Source organism: Macaca fascicularis, chromosome 5, assembly GCF_037993035.2.
Source record: "Macaca fascicularis isolate 582-1 chromosome 5, T2T-MFA8v1.1".
Lineage (NCBI taxonomy): Eukaryota > Metazoa > Chordata > Mammalia > Primates > Cercopithecidae > Macaca > Macaca fascicularis.
The window spans coordinates 106,698,173-106,725,135 of NC_088379.1; the positions used below are offsets into that span (position 1 = coordinate 106,698,173).

General features: G+C 34.3%; 1 protein-coding gene across 10 annotated transcripts in view; it reads right to left on the bottom strand.

Annotated features, from left to right (window-relative positions):
* Positions 1 to 26,963, bottom strand: part of PPP3CA (protein phosphatase 3 catalytic subunit alpha) — a 331,315-nt gene that overhangs the window by 17,763 nt on the left and 286,589 nt on the right. For all 10 annotated transcript variants that reach the window (XM_074040210.1, XM_015450692.4, XM_074040211.1 and 7 more), the window contains 2 exons: positions 22,734 to 22,859; positions 20,577 to 20,651 (listed from right to left, as the gene is read on the bottom strand). In XM_074040210.1, coding sequence (XP_073896311.1) covers positions 20,577 to 20,651; positions 22,734 to 22,859 — 201 coding nt within the window. The remainder of the gene's footprint in view (positions 1 to 20,576; positions 20,652 to 22,733; positions 22,860 to 26,963) is intronic.

Consider the following 26,963-nt stretch of genomic DNA (forward strand, 5'->3'; position numbering starts at 1 on the left):
ATCACCATCTTCTATTCATTTGCAGTCTCCATGCTGGGAAAACTACTTTAGGAAACTGCTTTTCCAAAAGTTCTCCTTTGATATGATTAAACTAGGAAGTCTCTTAATTCCCTATCTGCGTTGCAACATCATTCATAATTATTTGATGATGACTGTTTGAGCACTTGATACTCTTTCATATTCTGGTTGGTTCATGAGTTCTAGAGAAAAGAGTAGAGAACTGCTAAATTGGATTTAGTAAGAGACAATGACACCATGGTTTGCATTTTAGTACTATTTTTGAAATTTATGCACGGTTTTTCCAGGTAAGTTTTACCACTTGTTACATTTTCCAAATTAAAAAAAGTAATTACATAGATTATTGTTACAAATAAATATATTTTAAAATAATGTTGTAAAATAATACTTTAATGAACCCATTTTATTCTTTATTTAATTCCCAAGGTATATTGGAAGAAGTATAAAACAGAAAAAATACCTCTCAATTTGTTGTTGTCGTTTTTTTTTTGTTGTTGTTGTTGTTTTTTTTTTTTTTAAAAGATGGAGTCTCGCTCTGTCGCCCAGGCTGGAGTGCAGTGGCGCGATCTCGGCTCACTGCAGCCTCCGCCTCCCCAGGTTCAAGTGATTTATCCTGCCTCAATCTCCCAAGTAGCTGGGACTACAGGCATGTGACACCACGCCCAGCTAACTGTTTTTGCATTTTTAGTGGAGACAGGCTTCACCATGTTGGTCAGATTGGTCTCAAACTCCCGACCTTGAATGACCCGCCTGCCTCAGCCTCCCAAAGTGCTGGGATTACAAGTGTGAGCCACCACACCTGGCCAAGATTTTTATAATCCAAGGTAAAATGGATAAGTTATCCTTTTTATACATTATGTGGGATTTTATAGAAAGCATTAACACAAGCAGATCATCTAATTCCACTGCTTCTAATAGATACACAATAGAATATTCTTTTCAAATAATAACAGAAATGTTCCTAATCCAACTGAACAGTCGAAGTCACGTAATTTGCTCAGGGACTATAGATGATAACTGGTATGTGTTTTGGTTTTTTATTATAATTTGTGATAACAGCAAGCTTTCACAGAATGGTTTTGAAAAAAAGATTTCTACTGTTTCCCTTAGAGGGCTTTTATGAACGCCATTTGGAATCTTGTTGATTGTATTGATCAAACAATTAATATGCCAACATTTCCACGAGAAAGAAAACTTGTACCAACACACACAATTTTGAAATGGCTAGAAAAAAAGGCCTTTGCTTTTTTTTTCTCTCTCCTTCCACTCCAAGAAAGTGAAAACATAATGGATCACTTTCTTTGCCTGGGTGGGTAATCTTTCAGAGGTGATGCTAACACAAACCCATCTCATAGGTGCATGGGTGTTCCCCAGAGGGTGTATGAAAACCAGCAAGCTGGCTTCCTTCCACCTTCCCTCTGACCTGAAAGCAGCCTACATGTATGTCCATTTCATCCTCTCTTGTGGCAACCATGCCATGGCAGGCACCTTTCAACACATCCAATGGGAAGGACTTATTATTGCCAGCTATTCTACCTGCAAATGGGTAGAATAGGTTTCCATCTATGTGGGAGAGAGCTGTTCTCCAACCCAGCTATTCTGATAATAAGCAAAACCACGGGTCTCATTCACTATCAGATCCTTGAATTATTAATTAGTCTCTTGGCCAGAACAATGGAGAGGAAAATAGGGTGTGTGCAGGATCCCTGCCTCTAATCGTATTCTGATTTTGTAACAATATTAATTGTCTATGATTTGTAATTAAGATTATACATCAAATTCTGCTCTGGAGACCATCTAAAACTGAATTCTCTGTGCTTGGATTTTAGATGATTAATGAACAAGAGATCATCAAAAGATTTTTTTTTTTTTAAGTGGGATGGTTAATAGTCCCCTTAGGGTGGTCTTCCTATACATATATATATTTCAGTTACTCCATTTGATGATGCTTTCAGTATAACATTGTCCTATTACTACTCTATGTTTAAAATTCCCTACCTCAGCTGACCTGTGAACTCAAGGGTCATGATGTGCTGAGTAAGGGAAAAGATTCTGGCCCTCTCCAATAGACAATATGGCCAGATCATGAAATCAATCCAATGAACACGAAGAATGGAAATTGTGGGAGAGCTCCAAAACTGGTCACTATATTTAGAAGCACAAGAAAAGCAGCAAGGAGTGGCTAAGATGTCTAGAAATAAAATTTCATGTATTTAACAGAGGTGAGAGGGGTAACACATAAAATCAATTAAGTAAAAATATATATGAAGAATAATCTCACAGAACATTTCTGATAAAAAACTTGTAAAAACCTTAACTAGAGAAACGAAAAGTAAAAAGTTGGAAAAGGAGGGAAATAAATTATGTAGAGCTGTGCTTCTTAGCTTGGTGTAAGCTGATGATCAGAAAAATGCTCAAATACATACTCAATTTTAAATGTAAAATGAACATTCTCACAGTCAGTATACTATTCCTTATATTTTCAGATCAAATGAATGATTAGAGAGCATATAAAAGATATTCTACTTTATATATATGCAGTTGTGCTCCCCATAAACTGTGAATCGCAACACACTCTAGCACTTTTCTTAATTAAAAAAAAAAACAAACCTCTCTTTTAAAAATTTCTCAATAACCCAGATAAGGAGTTTTATTATCCCTCTTATAAAATTGGAATATATTTACACAAAAAGTAAAATAACCTAACCATGGACAGTAAGAAGAGTCATTAAACTATTCTCTGAATCTTTTATCCTGAAAAGTACCTTTAATCTTTTCAATATAATCAAATCAAAATGAGCTCTAACCACACATACATAACCTCACATACAAAGATTTAAAATATTGAAATAAAATATCTGGATTGATGTGTAATTCAATCTAAAGGAGCTGAACAATAGCAGGAGAGAATTAAGTTCAGATGTAAATGGTCTAGTATACTAAGTATTGCTATTCCAGGTTTTCGGTATTTTCCAGAGATCATTAAAATTCTTTTTCAAAAACTTATTCCATTTCAAATCCTCACAGTCCATAATTAAACAGAAATATCAAGAATAAGTACATGTTTTTCAGAATTTTGCTACCTGCAACATGCAAAGATAATGTCATATTAAACATTCTTGGTACTGTTCTATTTACGTTGTGAAAATGTACCACAGTAGCTCAAATTAAAATTCAGTATATAAAATAATGAAGACACATAAAATACCTTTTACATGAAAACTGTGATAATTTCTTCCCATTGAAAAAAACATATAATCACTTATTTCAACTTGGAAGCCCAAAACTGAAAGGTAGTATTTCATATGTTAGAAAAAAATAGCAATTTTAAGTAAAATTTCATTTTGTATTTCTATTCAAATAATATTCACCTCTTTTTTTGGCCTCTCCTTTCAACTTTTTAAGTTCTGATCTTCTTTTATGCCTAGGGTATCATGCTACTATTTCCAGATTCTAAGCAACCCTGAAAACTCAAATTTTGCTCAACATGGGGGAGGCTAGTATGCAGACCAAGGGGATCTTTAAAGATTTGCTTTTAATACATGTCCTTCTTGCCTTTAACTTAGCACCTTACTGACTTTTTCTCATGAAGTTTTAAGATATCTATGGCAAATGGCCTTCTAAGTGAGTGTTGCAACCCCACAGGGTAGATTTCAGCCTTAAAAAGGAACTGGAAAAAGGCATTTGCACCACAGAGAGTGGGGGCAAGTGCTTGGCTGAAGAGAGATTCTTACCACCTGGGGTATCTGCCACACATTATAGATGTTGGCTCTGACTTCCAGCTCAGTTACCACTGTGGAGCTACTACTGTGAATTCCTCAGTTACACCTGAATTAGTGGTGTGCAGAACGTGTTATGTAGAGTTCAAATTAACATCCAAATCAGTCATTCATCAAATATTCTTGTGACTCCTTTACTATACAGCCTGCCATGTGCTAGCAACAGAAGTATGAATGAGGCATTGTCTCTGCTTTTGGAGATCACGTGAACAACAATAGATCATGACAAATATTATATTGAAAGTAGCAGTGGTACACTGGAGCTGGCTTCTGTCAGCTGGTAAGAGGATACTGAGTGTGTCCCTTCTTAACTCCATGGTCAGTAATTTCTTTCTCTCTCTCTCTCTCTCTCTCTTTCTCTCTTTTCTTTCTTTCTTTCTTTCTTTCTTTCTTTCTTTCTTTCTTTCTTTCTTTCTTTCTTTCTTTCTTTCTTTCTTTCTTTCTTTCTTTCTTTCTTTCTCTCTCTCTCTCTCTCTCTCTCTCTCTTTCTGTCTGTCTTTCTTTCTCTTTCTTTCTCAGTCTCTCTCTCTCTCTCTCTCTCTCAAAGGAGTCTCACTCTTTTGCCCAGGCTGGAGTGCAATGGCGATCTCGGCTCACTGCAACCTCCACCTCTCAGGTTCAAGCAATTCTCCTGCCTCAGCTTCCTGTGATTCTCCTGCCTCAGCCTCCCAAGTAGTTGGGAGTACAAGTGCCTGCCACCATGCCTGACTAATTTTTGTATTTTTAGTAAAGAAAGGGTTTCACCACACTGGCCAGGCTGGTCTCAAACTCCTGACCTCAGGTGATCCACCTGCCTGGGTCTCTCAAAGTGCTAGGATTGCAGGCATGAGCCACCATGCCCGGCCCAAGGTCAGTAATTTCATGTTGGTAGCTTCAAATCAGCTGTGGGGGAAACATTTATACCACGAAAATCTGCAAATGCTACAAACCAGGGCCATTTTCCCTGGGAGGACAGGTGCAAACTGCGTGCAGGTAGAAGAAAACTTTTCAGTGAAATGGTGACAGTCAAGGATCTTGAAGTATACATAAACACCAAAAAGAAAGAAGAATGGCATTCTCCATAGAGGTTTTTTAAATGTGTAAAGGCAGCAAAATTCCACATTATGTTCAGATGATGGGTAAGGAGTTTGATGTGAATGAAGTTTGAGTAAACTCGGATGATGGTAGGCTGGGAAAGAAGCAGGAAATGCCTGGGCTAACCTGTAAAGGCTTTAGCATAGTAGTACATGCAAACAAGAAGTTTAGATATTAGCATATATGCAATTGACTTAAATAAAACTTACTTTGCCAGATACCAAAAAAGAAAGAAACTCTTAGATTGCTGGATGAGTAGAGACAGATATGTGATAAAGCAAATATAGTCAATTGTTAGCTATAGAAAGTTAAGTAATGGGTATCTAAATACTAACTATACATTTCTTCAAACTTTCCTGTATGTTTAAAACATTTTGTAATAAAATGTCAAAAAATGAAACTATACTTGGAAGAAATTTGGTTTTGTGGGGAAAGAAAAATAGCAGCTTTGGGGAGAGAAGTCTCTAGGTCCTGCCCTGCCCTTCCTTTATGTAATCGGGGAGGATGCAGGAGCTTGCTGAAAAAGGTAATGAATACTTCTCACTGGAGTTACATTCTCCCCATCTTTCTTCTTCACCAAATCCAGGAGAGAGCTGAACTGGCAAGATTTTGTTTTAAAAGTCTAATCGAAGAGATTCTTATTAGTTTCAACACATTTTTACAACTGTAAGAAATAAAAATGACCAGTTATAAAAATTATACTTAAATATCTTCTGAAAAGAAATATTTTTACATTAGAATGTGAAAAAACTGCTTTTAAAAATTGTTATTGTTATTGAGTTGTATTTTATTGGATAGAAACACTAGCAGACCTTTCCCAATTCATCATTATATTGGCCACAAGCTTTTTGTTATCATTTTGGTTTCTTTCTTTATAGGACATTTTAACTAATACAAGTGCATCCACATCATATGTATTTCAATGAACTATACATAAAAAAGTATATGTATACTAAAAGTTTTTGTATGTTTTAAAAGGAAAGATATGTCTTTAAAATTATATTTTGGGGGTAGACTTCAAATGTTTTCAAATGTTTAATCCAAAATCTGAGAAATTTTTTTTTTTACCACTCACCACTTCCAAATTTGTTAAAACTTAACAAAGTTCATCCCTATTCTACTTGAAAATAAAATTTTTATCATGGGTAAGTATTATTAAACAGAGTTTCAATGTTCCTTCAGATTTTATTCTTTGCCAAACAGAGCAATTACTGAATTTGAATAAAATCTCTTTATGAAAGCATAAAGTGTTGAGATCATTAATATCTTTTGTTGTGCTATATTAAAGATAAAAATGGGTGTTGTGTCCATCCAGACTCAGCACCTTTGAAATAGAAGATATAATGCATAAGATAGAACCGACTTCAGATACCTCTAAGAAACCTGCATAATTGGTCTTTATAGCTTTTTACAGATTATGAAAATTGTGAATATAAAGACTGTCTTCTTTGGGAAAATACATGTCCAACAGTTGAAGTAATCCCTAAATCTTATCTTGTCTTTTTCTTTCCTGACCTAACTTAACAATAACAAACCTTGAGCTCTTATATCCCAGCAAAGGGATGTTATGCAGAAGTTACTTTAGATATCCACCCAGTTTTGCCGTTGGCTATGAATTGTGACAAGTGCTTCAGTACATTTTCCTACACCACCAGGCACTTGAGCCCTAGATTTAAAAAAAGCACCATAAGCAATGGGTAACTGTTTACTCTGATGGAATGACTTCGAAATTGTAGCCTTTATAATTTTTACTCATGTAGCTACAAAATAATATCCCCAAAGAATACTATTCCCATTCCATGTTTAAATAGTTGTAAATAATGTTGTAAATATTATGAGATTAAAATGAAATGGTTATATTACTCTGTTACCAATGGTATATAAATATCACAGCAATCTGAGTCCCACTATCATTCATTTAGAGAAAAGTCCATGAATGAAATCCTCATTGATATTTAGAAATCATATATTATTATTATTTTCTTTGAAATTGTAGTTCCACTTTAAAATTCCCCAATTTTGTTCCAGTGCATTAAAATTTTTTAAAAATATATACATATTTTAAATTAGACAGGCTCTCTACATGTGGCCCAGGCTGAACTAGGACTCCTGGGCTCAAGTGATCCTCCCGCCTCAGCCTCCCAAGTCGGGTTACAGGTATGCTGAACTTTAAAATATTTTTGTCACTACATTATATGTTATGTTTAAAAATTTAACTAAATTTTAGAAATTTCCTGAGATGATGGATACTAAGTGTTCAAAAATTCCTTTGGAATAAATAACACAATATCATAATTATTATAGAGAGTTCACAATTATGAACTCTTTAGTTCATAATTGAGATAGAGAGCACTAACATGATAAATATTCAGAAATATTAAAATGCACAGAAATAAAATTTTATTGGAATTCATCTCTTAATGATAAAGATGGGAAGAAAATTACATTGCTCCCTTGATTAAAGAGACTTCCTAGATACGAAGCTTTTCCAATGTCTCTTTGTGTGTGTGCCCCAGAGATTTTTATAGCTCAAGGAAATGTTCATACTGACTATGTCTAGGGAGACCTGTGCCTTTTTGTTAAAATGGAAAAAGGGCATTTGAGAAAGAGGAGGCAGGAAAGGAGAAGCTGCAATAAGGCCTCCAGCCAAGGTGCCTTCTCAGGCTGATCACTTTTAAGAAAATAAGACTTATGGTGGCTGAGGATGTGAAACTGGATTCCCTTTAACTCCTCTTGAAATGTCTTAGGGTAATCGCGACAGTACAGATATTCCAGCCTGAAGAGTGCTGTTCTATCAAGAATTAGATTACTCTATTTCTAGAGTTGACAGCTATTGGAAGAACTCCTTAACTTGCCATAAACTTGGAAATCCTGCACTGTTCATCTATTTAGGGTCAGTGCAGTCAAAGTGAATCCAGAGATTGTTAGGTGCTTTCTCTCACCAAACAAAGCCATATGTATGCTTATATATTACTATTTTGGGCAAAAGAAAAATACATTCAGGACAACAAGTGAAAAAAATCCTGGTAAAAATTCATCTTTTTGAAGATTACAAACTAAAATATTTAGAGTATCTTTCTAATATGGATCCTAACTCTATTAACTATCCTTCCCATAGGTGATAAAATTGGGACATAATTGCCACTCACTCCAAATGACTCTAAAGCACACATTCTGAATTTCTTCCATATGTTTTTTTAACTTGACTACAATCTCAGTATATATTAAGAGCCTGCAATGAATGGTGTGATATTTGGCATAAGGCTATTCTGTCTTACATCCCACTTTGAAAGCAATAGAAGAGCCTTTAAAATATATATATATATTTTAAAAAAGTTTCTCCCGTGTAATGGATTTTAAGGGTGTAATGGATTTTAAGTGTTCAATGGATTTTAAGGAAGGCCAGAAGAGCCTAGACTAGTTTTTTCTCCACCTCTCTTGTCATAAAACATAACCAAATTCTTTGGATAGGTAGTCTTAAAAATGGACAGATTACTCCCAAATGCCCAATTACTGTCATTATTTGGTTATTTTCTGTTTAATTATCAGTTACTTTCATTTCCAAACTCTAATTTGATTCCATGCACTTTTGTTCTCTACGATGTTGTGTTCCGTCTGTTTAATGACTCCTTGGTTGAGTTGCAGAAGCTGACTATAAGCAGAATTCTAACTGGGTGAAAGTAAAAGACTTTACAGTAGATTAGGAACCTTCCACTGATTTTTCAAGAAACTCTAACATGTTCAGCTAACGCCTTACAAAGCATATTGCCCCCCCTTTTAATATTTACCAAGGAAGCTATTAAAAGCCATAAAATCTGACTTGGCTTAACCCCTTTATTGAGACAAAAACACATCAATTTTATAAAGTAGCAACAGAAAATAAAAATAAAAAGGAATAAATCTAAATTTAATAATATTGATTTATTATCTCAAAGGGAAGCAGTCATAATGCCTAGATGTCTAATCAAAGATTGCTCTTGATATGGATGAAGATATAACTGTTTAATAGGTGTTTATTGAGGACATAATTGTGCATACGTGGTAAGTGCTGGAAGAATGCATTCAGACTAGAACTTAATTCTGGGCCCATATGGATTTATACATTTATCAAATACTAGAATGACATTTACATGTTATCTCTGCCATGATATAAAGTGAAGGGAGAAAATGAACAGAGTAAAATATTATGTTTGATTGTCCCATATGTTTTATCCTAGATAAAAAGTTAATTTGAGTACCACTTGACAGCATAATAAAAAACAGACAGAAACAAGTAATACAACTCCTTCATCTGACAGTGGAGAATGGCTGAGGCACTGGCAGGTAATGAAGTTTATCTGAAAATAAGTCATTCAAAGGTCTGTTACTATTCACAGTCCACACACGGTGTTTTGTTACTTCGTGGGAGACGTAGTAAAGTTTTGCCCAAGGAGGAGAAGTAGAGGTTCTGGTCAGTGACCCAGGCAACATCAAAAAGTAGATGGTTCCCAAGTCATGAGACTTTAACATCATTTAAACATATTATTATCTTACCAGGAGAATGGATGTGCTAGTCGAAAATGTGTTGGTTTGCAACAGATGCATAGTAAAGAAGAGTAGCTGAGGCAAACATTTGAAATGTTCTGGGAAGTACTGTCCATGGGCCAAATGGCTGTGAAGTGCTTTGGTCTTACAGCAAAGCTTTGGATCACAAATACTTCGCTTGTGCACTTCTCTTAAGACATATAACTAAACCGGCATTTGAAAGCCAGAACAGAACAGAGGTAAAGAACTTGTGTCTAGAATAAAAGACCTTGGTCTAAGTCCCGCCACTATCATTTACTAGCTATCCTGGGCAAGTATTAAGTAAGTGTCTTTAAGGCTCACTTTCCTTATCTAAAAAGTGAGGAATGTTCTAAATGCATTATTTGCATTATTTCATATAATCCTCACAACAACCACATGGAGATGGTACTACTAGTCTCCATTTGACAGAGAACAATTCTAAGGAACAAAATGTTATTTGCCTAAGGTCTTTAGCTAGAGATGATTCAGAACCAGGATTCATTACAGTACCAGCTAACTGACCTACTTCACTCGCGGTGGCAGAATAAGTAATGTTCTCATTCATTCTCAACATTTAACAAACACATGTGCCAGTTAGGGTGCTACCTGCTAATGCATGTAGAACAGAGCTTTGGTATATGGGAAGTATTGTAAAATGCTTGTTATTATTAAGAAGAAAACACTTGTGCAGATATGAACATTCCAGTTACATTTCTCTCTGTAAATTAAATGATGTATTATGTGTTCTTGGTGAATATCAAGCTGCCCTGAGATGTGGCCTCATTTATGTTTTGTGCCAGCCAGGCTAAAGGCTGGACCCCAGATTATGGCAAACACACTTGGAGAGAATGAGAGGAGCCAGGATGCTGCTGGCTTTGCAGTCAGAACAAAATAGACCACCCCAAATAGATGGGTTGACAAAATAGAATCAACATTTCTATTTCTACAGAGTTCTGAGACAAAATGGGAGAACAGCTTTTATATCTTCTCATGAGCTAAGAATAAAGAGGGGAAAAAACAGATTTTAGAAGAGTGAAAATAGGAAAATCTCAGAGAGAAATACTTTTAACATTTAAATTTTGTGGGCATTTATTGAACTTTTAAGTACAGCCTTTACACCCGCCATAAGAGATCAAACAGTTACTCTAAAAAGAATGTTTTAGAAACTGTGGACTCAACAACTCTCTTGCTGCCTCCCCTAAACGCCTATATCCTATGACTAGCATGTTTAAACACCTATATCCTCCACATGACTAGCATGTTTAAATTGTTCAGTCAGTTATCAATTACTCTAATAAACGTACAATCTTCAAGTTAAGAACCTGAATCCATTAATGCTTTAGTACAAAGAGAATTGGGAAAGCTCTGCCAGAAAAGTTTGAAAAATATAGTTTATTTTCTTTTGGTATTAGTTTTCAGCAAGCTAACGTTACTTACTACAGGCCTTTCTACAAAGAATGCCTCTTTCACATGCCAATTATCTCAACCCTATTTGCAAGAAGTAAAGTGTTCTAAAACACAGAGAGTCTTTGCTTTCACTGAGAGAGAGAGCTCTCTATTTCAGTGCCTTTCAAATAAAGAATGCATTAAGGCCTATAGGGCCACATGTTTACTTCCCTTTTGCAACATGGTTTGCTTTCTCGAATAAATTTTATAAACACATTTATGCTTAGATGTGCAATAGCTAATGTTTAGTATAAGTAGGCTGATGTCACCATTAGTTGAATAAAAACTAATGCTATAAAAATAATTTCTCTTAAAAGCTGTATAAAATATATACTATATATGCATATAATACTGCATGTTGAAACACAGTTATAAAATCTGGAGTATTTTCTGTAATATTACCTTACTGTGAGCATAATACGCTGGTCAATGGTGGGCATTATCCAGCCAATTAGCTGCAACAGGGATATGGCTGTTTTTTTAACATTTAGTTCATTCTGCAAATTATGAGCTTCCATGCAATGTGAAAATTATGCCAGATAATTAAGAAACACATTTGTGCAGTCATGGTAGTACAGTATGAAGAAAAGGCAGTACTTCTGATGCCTATATTACTGCATCATTTTAATTGCTAAGTTAAAAGGATTTTAATTATTGTGACCAAAGATGAAAGGCCAGATTTGATGAAACTAATTAAAATATGATAGCTAAACCAGGCAGCTTGTTTGATAGTCAAGGTCTCAAAATGTCAACAAACCTAAATACGATGAGAATCATACCAAACTACACCTAGTAAATGCCCATGTATTTTTCAGACATTTTTTAGTTTTAATGATATAGTAGCTATAACAAGGTGTCTTCTTTTTAAGATGAAAGCATAATGAAACAAGTGGTTTTCTGTACTTTATAAAGGGTCTAAGAAATAAATAATAAATTTATAGAGACAAACGATTTAGCTTCTAAGTTAGACACTAAAATATTAGGCAACAGAAAACAAACAAAAAGAAAACCCAACAATAAACTGGGAAAACAATAAAAAAAAAGCCTGAGAAGAATTTAGTCTTTTAAAAATATTAACCTACCTTTTTACACATCTTCCTTTCCCTGTACCCTAATTACATCATGCAAATGCAGTTATTATAAAAATATAAGAGATGTTAAAATGTTAACACTGGTAAACTGATGTCCACTTTTGCATATAATTTCCTTGAAAAAATAATATGGACTTATCACATGGCCACATTTTCTAAAACATCAAAATTCATAAATTTTTTTTTTTGGCTTTTCAGAAGTAGAAAAAGAAAGATGTCCCCCACGTTCTTCCTTTAGTTATTAAATATTTTATCCCAATTCCTGCTGCCTCCCCTAACGCCTATATGCTGTGACTAGCATGTTTAAACACCTATATCCTCTGCATGACTACCATGTTTAAAACTGGTTTCTTATTCCACTTGACTCCAAGTTCAGTGAAGGCAGAGACCACATGTGTTGTGTTCATCATTGAATATATGGTAAAATATATTATGTCCATATTTGCTTTTAATGAATACACAGATATAAAAATATGTAAAGTAAAAACACAATGTGATATTAGAATTGGGTACACTGAATTTTATTTTAGTATTTTGCTTTTGTCAATGATTTAAATTCTACATGCTACTGTAAAAATAAAATCAATTTTGCTGTTCACCTCTTTCAGCAATCTGATATCTGATAACCAAAGTCATGGTCCTAATTCTGGCCAGACTTATATCTCATATTAATTTTTCCGCACTGGGTGCAAATATTTTTAAGTAGCTGTTGCTTGAACTGCTACACAAACCTGGTTTTTGTGCTCTCTCATCACTCTTATTTTCTCCTTCTTTCATCTCCAGCTTTTACAGTGCAGGCTAATTTTAAAAATCAGTCCTCAATTTTGTGAGATTTTATTCCAAATCAGCAACTTTGGAGGCCTATTTCACTCTTAATAAATTCAGTTATTATTTAATCCTAGGCCTCTGTCACTGCCCCAATTTCTTTCTCAATTTCTAGATCTCCTTTCCCAAATCCTGCTTGGACATTTCTAGAATTACACATGTCAGTTTTATTCAAACTCCTGCCTGTAACATAACTCATCTGTCTCCTGGAGGTGGTGACTTTTTCCATAAATGTTATCATACCTCCTATGGCCCTAGGTTTGAACCATCAAACTCAACTTTTGTTTCCTTTGCCCCTCTATCTAAGACCTGTTGATTCTACTTTGTAAGTCCTCGGAAATATCTTTTGAACAGTTCCTTTTTAATGTTTTTTCTTAACAATATTTTTGTTCAGATCTTGTCAGTGCAACTTCAAGATACTTTATTAAGTTCCTAAACTGTATCCCTACTCACCCTTTGTTCATTTTCCAAGCATTTATCTAAGCTTGAAAAAGTTTTTGCTTTTTCTCAAATACTGCTTTTATTATGTTACTCCTTGACTTACTAACTTCAGGTTAGGCTTCAATGTTGACAGAACAAGAATCTCATCACCACTGTGTTCCTTAGAGCATATTTTCTTTTGTATGTCTAAATGGGTTTGTTTCTATTTTTTATATTAAAATGTAATATATTCCCCCTAAACTGTCAAATATTACAGGCTATAACATCATTTTTTTAGATTGGGAAATTGAAATATAGGATGCTAAAATGAGTTGCTCAGAAATAATAATCACAGCACACAAAAAAGCTCCAAGCTAATGGCTCTTAGCCTATGTGCTGCTAAATGCACAAAGTGATGGGACTTTCTACAGTTAAATCCTTAAACTTAATTTATTCACTCCATTTAGATTTTTAAATTAATCAAACCCATTTAGATTCTGTGACTATCTGAAAGTAATGATTTGGGGGTAATCCCTTTATGCTTGGGGTGCCAAGGCATTTCTACAAAAGAATTATTAGTGTCAAATGCTTTTTGCTAGGTCAAACATTCATCATGGCAAATAAATACAGTTTTGGTAGAAAATAATATATTCATACCCTTAGAAAAGTATTCCTCAAGGATCAGTAAGATACTACATTAGTCACACTAATTCCCAACTTTGCACTTTAAGTTCTCTACAACTGTTAACAGCTAGACAGAAATAGGTATGGAGATACTCTAGAATCTGTGATAATAGACATGAAGAATTATCTAATTCAAGGCAGACTATGGAAGATAATTTTCTGGTATACGATATAGATGATTTCACAGAGGCATGCAAAAGCTACTCTGATTACATATTCACCTGCTTATGGTTAACACTAGGAATAAGGCAAAAACGTTGATAAAGGATAAGAGTTCTACCATGTGGTTTGCTCTTTAGATAAAAGCAGACACATACATTCTAATTTAATATTAAGTCTTTCCAGTGCAGCCTGAAACTGTATTTATCTTGAAATGTATTCACTTTATTATTTTTTCTTTCCTTTCTCATTCTACAGGACTTCAGTTTCACTTCCATAGTTTTTTCTGGTGAGTGAGACTTATCACATATCACAGTCTCAAACATAATCTGTATTTTTTAAAAAAGTGATCTCAGTGCCTACGATTTTAGGACCTAAAAGACAGTCCCAGATAAATAACTATTCCTAACTTACAAAACTATCACTAGGTTTCCAATGCTTACTGTTTCTCCAGACTTCCTTATTATAATAATGAACAATAAAGAAACCCTTGTAATGAAGGTTGATTTCTGTTAGTTCTACTTTGGAATCACTTACTAAAGCTTGGTCTGAAATGAGTCTTCTTCATTAATGTGCATTATCTACCAAATGTGATATCTCTACTTGGATTTCTTTTTTCTCTAAAGTGTTCCAGTGAATAACAACCCTAAATTGAAACCAGACTATCATTTTATCATCCAAAATAAGAAGTGGAAACAGGAAACAAAGACCCTAATACATATAAATTAGATCATCAAAAGACATTCATTGGCACTAAACTGCTTCCAAACTTTACAAGATAACAGAAGTTTTTAATTTTATTTTCAACAAAGACGACCACAGGCCAATTTAAAGCAGCAATCTTTTTCCAGACAGCCTATCAAATTCCTTTACTTATAAGACAGAAGCTAAGGAGGAGGGAATCATGACATGGTTTCTATCCAGAAGCCTGACTGAGCCAGAAGACTTTCTGTCTGCTCAGATACACCTAAATTTTTCACAAGATGAAACACATTTCTTCTTAGCCTATGTTAAAATAATAGAATGATATTGTTTCATATGCATTGACTTTCATGGCCAAATAATACTGCAAAATATATTTCTTCATTTCATAAAATATTTTTATTTTACAGTATACTTATATATTGTTATATTTATATTTTATTTTACAGTATATTTAATAGAACAAATTAAAGCATATTATATTTGCTTATTAGTTTTTTCTTTTTTTAAAGCATCACACTGAATGAAAAAAATTTCAAACATTGTAATCACATGTGGTGGGAAGTTTAAGAGCCTGACAACCAGGCAGACATTAAATCCAGGCTCTGGTGCACTTCGCTAGCTGGATGAACTTAGGTTTTCAACTTACTGAGCCTGGATCACTTTATGTGTAAAATAAGGATAATAATAGTACATATATCAATAGGCTGTTTTGAGGATGAAAGATAATATAAATTGCCTAGTAAACTTAACATAAATGACAGTTAATAATAACAAATCTTTTGTTGGCCAGAAGGTAAAATTAGTAAATTAAAGAACTAAGCTTGATCCCTAACATGTACGTGTTAGTTGCTGTCACTAACATCATCATTAAATAGTAAAGACGAGTTGACAGATTCTGAAGGAAATGAGGAGCATCTCTAAATTGCTATAGGCGCTATAGACACTAAAAAGTCAAGCTGATAAGATAAAAGACAGTCATGGACTGTACAGGCACTATTATTACCTTTGACTTTCCCATTCACATTGGAGATGGAATGAAGTATTGAGAAGGGCTTGATAAATGACTCATGAAGGGATAGCCCACTTAAAATAAGCAGCAATGTAAGGAAGAATTTTATTTAAGTCTTTGGATGTCTTCTGATTTCTGCTTTGCCTTTTCAGCCAACAAATAAGGAGCCTGGCAAGCAGTAGAAGAGAGCCAGCCCCATGAGCGAGACAGGCTACAGGCTGCAGGCAGGAAGGATGGGGTGCAGAAATTTGGAAATTTTATCCTGAGGTTGGAAATAATGCGACCAAACAAACAAACAAACAAAAACTCACTTCAATATATATTATCAATAAACAGTATTCCCAAAGAAAATCAAGGATTTCTAAGAAACTTTACAAATTATTCTTTGAGCATCTTTGAGCACCCTAACCCTAACCCTTTGAGGAAATCCAGTTTTGCTGTCTTGTTACATCAAGTGCTAGGACTCCTGATTGCTCATACTGAAATATATAATATCTTAAGTAGAATACACTTTTTTTTTTTGGTCAGTCTCACTTTTATCCAGGTTGGAGTGCAGTGGTGTAATCATGGCTCACTGCAACCTCTGTCTCCCGGATTCAAGCAATTCTTGTGCCTCAGCTTCCCAAGTAGCTGTGAATACAGATGTGCACCACCATGCACACCTATTTTTTTGTATTTTTAGCAGAGACAAGGTTTTGCCACGTTGGCCAGGCTGGTCTCCAATTCCTGATCTCAAGTGATATGCCGGCCTTGGCCTCCCAAAGTGCTGGGATTATAGGCATGCGCCACTGCACCCAGCAAAATATACTTTTAATTAAAACTTAAAACTTTCATTTCTGTGTTTTTTCTAAATGACAAATTTATGAGATTTGAACTAAAAGGTCACATTTAGAAGTCACAGTTACAAACCGAGGACAGCATCTATTAACATTAACTTTGACACACCTCAGACTCAGATCCCTAAAGTCCTCAATGTTCACACTGAACATGCTCTTAAACTTGCATCTAGAAAAATGTGGGCAGACAAGATCACACTAATGCTGGCCCATCAGTTTCCACATTCAATGGAGAGGCATTCAGCATTCTTCTATTATCACCCTGTTTAGAAAGGAGAAAACTATTCACAAAGGGTAAATGTAGAACCTAATATGTTTTTCCCAAAGCACCAGCTTCTTCTCAATCATAACCTATCGTTAATGCATAATGTATATGATGCCTCTCCTTGCTGAATTTAATTTCCCTTCTTCAGTTCCTCTAGGCTCTTTTTCTATGAAATTTGAATCTGATGCTGCTCATGGAACCATGGCCTGCACTGCTATCATATGCTGGCAAAGCCCAATCAGGCAGAAGGATTTTTTCTTTCACCTCTCCTCATCTCTTTCTTCCTTCTCCTCCCATACGTACATATACAAAAGAAATAAAGCATAAGATTAGATGATTGTTTCTCTTTAGTTTGACTAAGGGAAATACACCAACAAATTTTAAATAAGATGGGGAAAAAAGGCAGAAAAAACACCCACATACTACTGGTTAAGTGAGGTCCAATATACAGGAAACCAAGGAAATTCAGTTGTCTATCCCTAAAAATTATATAGCAATAATTTTATCTCTTTCTGCTCGCTCCCAAACTGACAAGTCATATATAGACACATAGGACTTTTAATATGCATTACATGTTTTAATTAGCCTGTGTGTAAATTTCGCTTAAAATTTTGAAAACACTAATCTTACTGTTAATACAGCTGAGCAGAAATAAGCTAAAGTAGAATAAACTGTTCAGAACGATAAATAACTTAATGATGTTTAACCTGATAGGAATGGATCACTGAAGGAAGCGGATAAAAGTGAGAGATAAAGCTCATCTTTTCTAGTTGGTAAGAGCAGGTTAGGTATTCCTGACCATCTTCCTCCCTGCACCTGGGAGGACAAAATTTCTCCGCAGGACTGACTTAAAACTTAAAGAGTGGTAAAGTGGGTATTCAGGGGTCTGCTTAGAAAGAAAAAAATTCTTCCAAGGGCCCTAAGAAAAACATACACTCCTATAATTGGAATTAAAACAGAGTTTAAAAAGTAATTGGTGATGAGCACAGCACACTGATTAGAACTAATTATTTTTTTAAAAAGTATCTGACAAATCCTTTCACGTAAGCGATTGAGATGATGAGTAAAGGGAGCTTACTAGAAGTGAAGTAAGCACAGGGTTAGTCTTGGTGATGTTTAAGTGTGCAGGAATAACATGTAACAGTGAAATGTACAGTCATTTTGGCTATGGTACCTAGTACTTAGTAGATACTGAATATATATTTGCTGAGTGAATGGATTAACATAAAAATTACGAACATATGTAGGTCTACACATTCTTATTCTCTACAGTATGTTACATTTTTGTTCTCTATATCATAAATACTGGCTAGTGGACTTGGCAAAACAAACATTTGTTAATAGGGGATTGTGACTGTATTAATGCTAATCTTTCTTTTAAAGAATAAAAGGACTATAGTGAAAGGTACATACTGAAAAATGTTTGTTGATGTTTAAGATTTAGGTTCCATGTGGTTAGTATTTTTTTAGGAAATAGTTTCTGCCATTCTGAAAATAGTATTATCATTTAAAAGATAACAGTAGCAAACTGTGGCTATAACATATGAAACATCTAGAATTTAGATAAAGCACAAAATGTCCATTGATCTCCTGCATATTTCAAAATATGTCAATATATTTAAGTTCTTATATATTCTAAATTTAGCCCAGTAAAGTTGTTTTTTTAATATATCAATTTTTCCCTTTCCTTCCCTATGTTGCACATCTCCTTGCAATGTGGTATATGACTCAAAACTAGTATATGAAGAAAAGTAATAAAGACAAGAGAAGTTGCAGAAAGGAGAAAAACTATGAGATGTTAGAAATAAATCTTATACATTTAATTTACCTAAGTATATAGACTCTATTTACATGAGTGTATGAACAGGTTTATTTTACTTTTGCCTGTAGCATTAGGTATTTTCCATTTATAGCCATGACCTGTATTAAGCTCAGGTAAACATTAAATCATGCCATTTGGAAACCAACTTTCAGAAAGGACCACATTCTCTTTTCATTTTACTCCAGTGCAGTTTTTAAAGGTATGAATTTTATCCATTTAAACTCACCATAATATCTAGTTTTCCTTGCCCTCTTCACCCTTTATTTATAATTTGTCTCATTTTATTGATATTATTGGTTTATGCATCAGTCTCTCCAACCAGTTTGCAACTTCTTCAAGGAATAGGTTTTTAATGCATCTTATAACCCTCAGTGTCCTGAATCTAGGACCTCTGAGTATACTTTAAGTAATCTCCAGACTACTTACAATACTGAATACAATGTCAGTGCTATGTAGATAGTTGTTAAACTGCATTATTTAAGGAACAATGACAAGACAAAAAATGTCTGTATGTGTTCAGTACAGATGCAACTTTTTCCTGAATTATTTTCAATCTGAGGTTGTTTGAATCCATGGATGCAGAGCCCTCCGATATGGAGGGCTGACTGTACTTCTGCTTTTTTTTGAGACGGGATCTTGCTCTGTCACCCAGGCTGGAGTATTGTGGTATGACCATGGCTCACTGCAGCCTCAACCTCCTGGGCTCAAGATTTCCTCCCACTTTAGCCTTCTGAGTAGCTAAGACCAGAATCATGCACCACCACACATGGCTAATTTTTTGTAGAAATGAGTTCTCCCTATGCTTCCCAGGCTGGTCTCAAAATCCTGGACTCAGGTGATCTCCTGCCTCAGCCTATCAAAGTGCTAGGAACCACTGCACCCAGCCCCAACTGTACTTCTTAAATGCAGTAAAGTTTGCTTTTATGCTTTTCTTCTCTAAGTACATTTTGTCAGTTTCTATTCATTTTGAGGTGCTTTTGTAAGACTCAGGGTAATTTTCTCCTCCATATTTAACTTCATGGATCTGTGCCCCTTGCAGAAAAAGCATACTCTGTGAGGGTAAACACCAAGTAATATCTTAAAAAACATAAAAAACTCCTTATAGTTTATTCATTACCTATTACTACAGAAAGAAGAAATATTGGGATTGACATAAATACCAATATATCAATATGTAAATGTCTTCTTTTACCATAAATATCAAAACTTGAATAATTGACGTGAGCAATTCCATTAGAGGACATTTTTAAATTGCCTGGTAAAAGAAATTGTCCAGTAAATGGTAACATTGGTTAGAAAATAAAGGATTACATTTGTATCAAAAAGCCAAAAAAGGTCACTTAGCAATATGAGCTACTGAAAGCTTATTAAAACAGTTTACTACTTTAACAATGTTTTTAAAGTAATGAGAAAATTCTCAAATTTGTTTCTTATACTTTTAAAAAGTAAACAGAAAATAAAATCATATCCTTCATTCTCAATTTATATATATATATGTATTTTTTTTTTTTTTTTTTTTGAGATGGAGTCTGGCTCTGTCACCCAGGCTGGAGTACAGTGGTGTGATCTTGGCTCACTGCAAGCTCCGCTTCCCAGGTTCACAACATTCTCCTGCCTCAGCCTCCCGGGTAGCTGGGACTACAGGCGCCCACCACCATGCCTGGCTAATTTTTTGTACTTTTTGGAGAGATGGGGTTTCACCGTGTTAGCCAGGATGGTCTCGATCTCCTGACCTCATGATCCGCCCGCCTCGGCCTCCCAAAGTGCTGGGATTACAGGCGTAATATGTTATGTTTTAAACATAATCCAAATCTTAGAAATTTATTCTTAGGTTTAGCAATGAGACTCCAAGTAATTATCTGGCAAATAGCATTAGCACAAAGGCTCAAGCCTCTTACCATCAAATCCATCTTCTTCTGACCCTAGTTCATCATCAGAGCAGATGTTGAGGACATTTACCAGCATCTCAGTCACTAAAGAGAGAAAGCAAAGAAAGAAAAGTCAGGGGGTTTTCTGTTACAACCTTAACTATTACTCTGTCAATGAGCAAATGTAGCAATAACATTTCTTAATTAGATTGTATATAGAAGCAGTTTCCATAAACATCCAGATCATAAAAAACAGCCTTTGTAATTCTATGCAGACTTTATAAAACTATTAGCTCATGCTTATGATATCTAATGGTAACATTTACTAGCTCTAGGTCAATAGACAATGACAAATCAAATATGTGGATGTGAATATACTATAAATCAACAAAAGAGAAAATAGGTTTTTTTGAATTTTTATTGTCACACAATGATAAGGCTTAATCTAGATCAGATTACAACGTTCTGTTCAGTAGGGACTAAGAATGATGAATTTTTAAAATATTTTTAATCACCTAGAGAACTTCACGCCATTATAGGCATGTGGTTTTGTGTTTATTACAAACTGCTGATTGAGAAACTAATATATCTGAAGTATTTTTCAGAATACTAATTTTAAAAATGTATTGACAGAAATATCATTAAATTTGATTTTCAAAAATGCTTAAAAAATTAAATAGTTGCAGTTTAATCAGAAATTTACTTAATAGATTACAGTAGGATTATATAAAAGTGTTGTACAGAGGAAATTAGTACTGCATTATTTTTATACTACAAAGCATGCTATTTACATTTAACAATTTTTGAAATTAGATTGGATTCTACTATGCACGTGAAAAGAAGCCTGTCTACTGCTTCTTTGAGAGCTAGTTTTTAAAGTAATATGCTATTTCAAAAAATGTCCTTCTAGAATTGAAGATGTATGATACAGAGTGAAACTTCAATGGAGCCAACATTGATCCAGAGTTTCAGTTTAATTAGCAAAACTGGATTTTGTGTACCAACAGATTAATATGCTAATTTCTAATAAATGTCCCAAATTTTAATAATTAATAGGAACAATTCAAATAAAGAGTGCTCAAAAGGTGCCCCATAGTTGTCAGGATCCACACTGCTTCTGTTTCCAGTGAAGTCAACAGATGATGCTACTCCAATTTGATCAGTGCAAGAAAGTTGCAATATGGAGTAGTACTGGGATTATTTATCAGAGACTATTAAAAATTTATTTTTGATTATTTTGATATCCAAAGGGAAGACTTCTTTGCTGACAACTCAAAACTTCACTGGTTTAATCATTTTAGGGCATTTAAAGGGAAAACAACAATTAGGGTTTCAGAAAAATATTTAGCTTTTCTCTGATACTCCTTATAGGACATCATTACTGTGATACGTAGGGAACACTCATCTTTCTCGTAATGCCCATTCACCTTCTCATGGAAAATATGAGACGATACGTGATAATCAATCTGTGTATCACTGTTAGGCCTCCTGAATGAAAAACAAGTGGTGCAGGCATTTCCTCAAAATTTTTGTTGGAGTTTAAGTCAACATATGAAAGCAAAACAGAGGGGGAAAGAAGGCAGGCAAGAAGAAAGTTAATAAACAACTTTTAAAATGTAAATTTGTCTCCTGTTCTGTACCTTATAATGTGCTAATGCCTACATTATCGATGAACTACTTTGTTGTTGTTGTACATATTGTTCTTCAAAATATTGTAGCCATTAAGCACTATTAAATAATAATTTATTAACATCAGAAATGTAAGGAGAGCATGGCTATCCTAATCTTTTAATTTGGCAGATAATCTTTTAATTTGGCAGATAAAATTAAATAGTCTTTTGGGATTATAGTACAAAGGGGTAAGGAAAAAGTGTAGACATTACTTGAAACCAGGTAAAGCTGTATTTCCATTATATTTTAAAGAGTTATATTATTCTAATAAAATTGTAAAAATTTCCTAAATATTCGTTTTTGTTTTTGTTTTTTTCTGCTTCCCCCTAATTCACCAATTGTGTTCTGTTAATAGGATGCAGAGTGACACACTTCTACCTCCAAATCACATCTTTCATTGTACAACTTGTACATTTTATTGGCTGGGCCAAAGTTCTTCTCTTTCTGAGTGTTTAATCTCCTTTCCTTCCTTCCTAAACTATTTTAAGAAGAACATCTCAGGATTCCACAACATACCTTTTTCCCCAACAAAAGGCAGGGACCAAGTAAAAACATCCATGAAATTTGGAAGCCAGTATGGATGAGGAGAACAGTTGAATTGCCTGATATTCATAACATTGTTCTCATACTTCAATACTGCAGCTAAAAATAACCAAAAAAGGATGTCAGAAACACAGGACATATTTCGGCTTCTATGTATGGCTTTACCTCATCAAGAAAATTCAACCATTTGACTGAAGTTCCAAAACATCCAGGCTCATACCTTAGGCATCCCAGAATGCTTATATAACTTATGTACTTGAACCTTATTCTACACAATATATAAATACTTAATATGGAATTGTATAATAAATTAGAAAATATTTATACAAAATAGTTAATCCACTGTCTGTCAGGAATTGTATCAAGCTCCCCTTTCAGCCAAGAATACTTTAGTCTTAAAATTTGATATCTGATGACACTAATAAAAGTGGCACAGCTAAGTTTGACATAATAATCTCCTGAAATATTTGAATGAATTTATTTTTTAAAAATAAAACTTCATCTAGTAGAACTCCCAACAGTTGTACAAAATAGTTTAAGTTAGATTGCTTTATTTTTTAATGCTTATTTTATTTTTTTAAATTAACATAATAATAGTACATATTCATGGGGTATATAGTGATGTTTTGATACATATAATGCACAGTAATCAGATCAGGGTAATTAGCTATACATTAAATACCATATCAAACATTTATCATTTATTTGTGTTTAGAACATTCAATATTCTCCTTCCAGCTATTTGAAATTATAATCTATTATTGTTAACTATAGTTACCCTATGGTAGATTGCTTTCTTGACTTAATAAAATAAAATGTTTGGATTGAATCTCACACAAAATAATGTGCTTCTATCTAACTCTATCCTTGATTTCTGAAAAAGATGTCCATCTATGACTCAGGAAAACAAATCTGCATGCTTCACGTCTCTGTAAGTACTTTCAATAAAGGAAAAGTCACCTGTTTTAGTGGGGATCACCTATTCTACGGATAGACAATTTTAAGTTGCAGGAAATTCTCAGGTTGAGTTTAAACCTGCCTTTACCAGTCACTGATCATAGTTTTGCTATGTGTTTCATATTTAATATTTAAAAGGCTGTCATTCAGAAGCAGAATGACAGCCTTTTAAATATTAAATATGATACTCAAGCATATCTTCTTAGGCTTTGGCAAGATTTCATTTTTATTATCTATTCAGGGCATAATTAGTATTACATTAGAAGACAGTAACCAACGGAGTCTACATGATATCATAGGATCTTTTCTTGTTTATGTTACGGGGTTGAAAATACAGAAAAATTAATCATTACTTTTTTGTTTATACTCAGAATGGAGGATCAGGAGCTGGAGACACATCTTGGTATCTGCTTTATAATCTTTTTCAAGCAAATTATTTTTATCCCCTTTCACCCTCTTTAATATGACATGGCTTCTTGATGCTTTAGCTCATCATGCTCAACCTATTCTGAATGCATGCCAGATCGGCAATGTCTCTGTTAAAATGTGGCCCAGAAGTAATTTAATCTTCTAGGTCGGTTTGAACAGTGCAGAGTATGGGGAGAATATATCGTTTTCTGTGGTGTGGATACTATATATATCATATGCCTAACAATATGTTGATGTTTTTAGCAGCCTGCATTTAACTAAACTCGTACTTGTGAATGGTAAGGCCTTTGTTTTGCATTGTTATTTCTGGCTGACCAACATGGTTCCAGGGAACATATAATCACAGACACTTTGGGGACAAGAAATGTAGATAGTGTAGGCAATACTGATATGAAGGTAGTCATCCTCTTCTTCCTGTGGAATTCTAATTCCTGCATATGTTTCTGTAAACCCATTCCCTTTTACGTTGCTTTATCGTTTATGCCATAAGGATACATTTACATGATATTAAAAACATGCAAAATAAAAAAAAAAATCAAGGCAAACTACCATACCAATACTTTTGATTTTCAGTTTAAGAAAGGTGACGTTTTTCCTATCTTTGCTAAGTGCTACCAGAGCTCTAGCTCCATGTAAAAGGTTTTTACTATTTCGGAACACTGAATATTCACAGCAGAAATGCATCCTCGTATCTTCAGATGAATCTTTAAGGCTTTAAATTGTCTTTTTGAAGAGTAATTTCTCCTCTAAGTTCCCCCACTTTTTATTAACCTTAGGTTGGTGGTATAGCAGGCAGAAGAAAAGTAAATATTATAATTAACAGTGCCCTGGAGGCAAGAGATAGGCTTTATGTAATAATCTGCACAACAAATCTGAGAAGCAGGTGTGACTGCCCTTATGTTACAAAGGACTTGTGGTTGAGAAATGGAGAAACTTGCTCAAGATCACACAACCAGTAACTGACAGATCTCACTCATTATTTAAACTCAGCTTTTTCTGACACCAAATTCATTCCCTTTCTTTCATTCCCTGCTGTCTCTCATAAATTATAAATGTATGAATTCTAGTCCTAGCTGTTATAATAATTTAACTTTGAATATGGATTTCATAATTAGAGAGGTTTTAGTTTTTGCCAAAATACATGTTTGAGTGAAACAGGATGCAATTCACAAGCAAGGGTAAGGCTCATCCAATAGACAAAACAGAAGTTCTGTTTTGTAGCTGGTGAGATAAAAGTTCATTTGATCTTGGCTCAATACAATTTACTTCAGTACCTACTGATAAAAGCAAATATTGTTTTTAGATTTTATTTTCATTTATTTACTGAGTATTTGATATATGCCAGGCATTATGTGTGGCCCTTTATAAACATAATTACAAATCTTCACAATATTCCTCAAAAGTGGTTCTTATCATTTATATTTTGAAAACAAGCAAACAGAGATGTTATCTGCCTACAGTCACACTTAGAAAGAGGTAAATCTCACTTTTGGCCTGAGTCTAAAGTCCCTCATCCTTCTAGTACATCATAATATATTCATTCTAATAGTATAAATAATTCAGTGTCTATCAAGTTGTGGACACAAATTCTTTCTCCTTCCATGTTTAATCTCTTTAAAGAAGAGCACTGGACTGGAAAGCCAGGAGTCCAGACTACAAGATGGAATCTGTCACTAATTATTCACCAGACTAAGGTACTTAGTATCTTTAAGTTAAGTCTCAGTTACCTAACTATGTGGGTTTATAAATAATTTATAAAATCTCTTCCGGATCTGAATGATGTTAACAAACTTCATTGTAAACAATGAAAGGCCTCATCACTAATGCAATAAATAATATTCTCAGTAGTTCTATAAGCTATAAATAGAATTTTTTCTAATTTTTCTCTAGCTCGAAAAATCCTAAATTGAAAAATGAAATTACACCAATATGTATTCTTTTTTCTTCAGCAACACATTTATGCAAAAATACTTTTTGAACAACCTTACATTAGTAAGTTACTCAAAATTCTGATATTTTTGTAAAATAAATATATAACACAGAAATACATGAGGAAAAAAAAAAAAAAACTAAAACAGTCCAAAATATCTGCAGTCACGAAATTCACAGTTAACGTTTCATCTTCCACCTCCCACATCCTCCGCCCCTGCCACCTGCCTCTGACTGTCATTGGGATTACAAAACCCAACTGGAGCCCTAACAGTGTGCTCTTCTCTGAAGTACTTGAAAGACATTTATCTCCAGTACAATATAAATAATACAAATAGTTGTACTTCAATAATCACTCAAGACCACCTCCTGAGCCCTTGTCTGAGAAACAGAAGAAAAAAAGAACAACAGTCTACCACCAAGGAGCTCCTTTATTCTACTGGCAATTCCACATGACCTCTTGTCACTTAACAATTGTAACAGAGAGACTCTGACATACATGCAGGCCTGACATGATTAACCATCCTTCAGAGCACACCAGACACCACAGAAATAAATGCTCTTCTGCTGTACTGGCAGGTATGAAGAACAGCTGGAAGGAAATTTGGTATAATGAAAAGAATACTAATCCCACAAATCTGGAAGCCTGACTGCCAGTTCTTTTTCTGATGTCAAAATTACTGTCTTAAAAATGCAATCCACTCATTTTATAGTACCTGTAGAACCCTGGGTTCAAAGACATGCTGTAAAAGATGTAAAATTAGTAATCAAGGGCCTGCTCCTACTTGGTGAATGCAGAAGGGGGACTGTACCTCGATTATATCTAATAACACAACTGGTCCCCTGTACATAGTGAAGTCCAAGGAATAGAATCTATCTTATTCCACT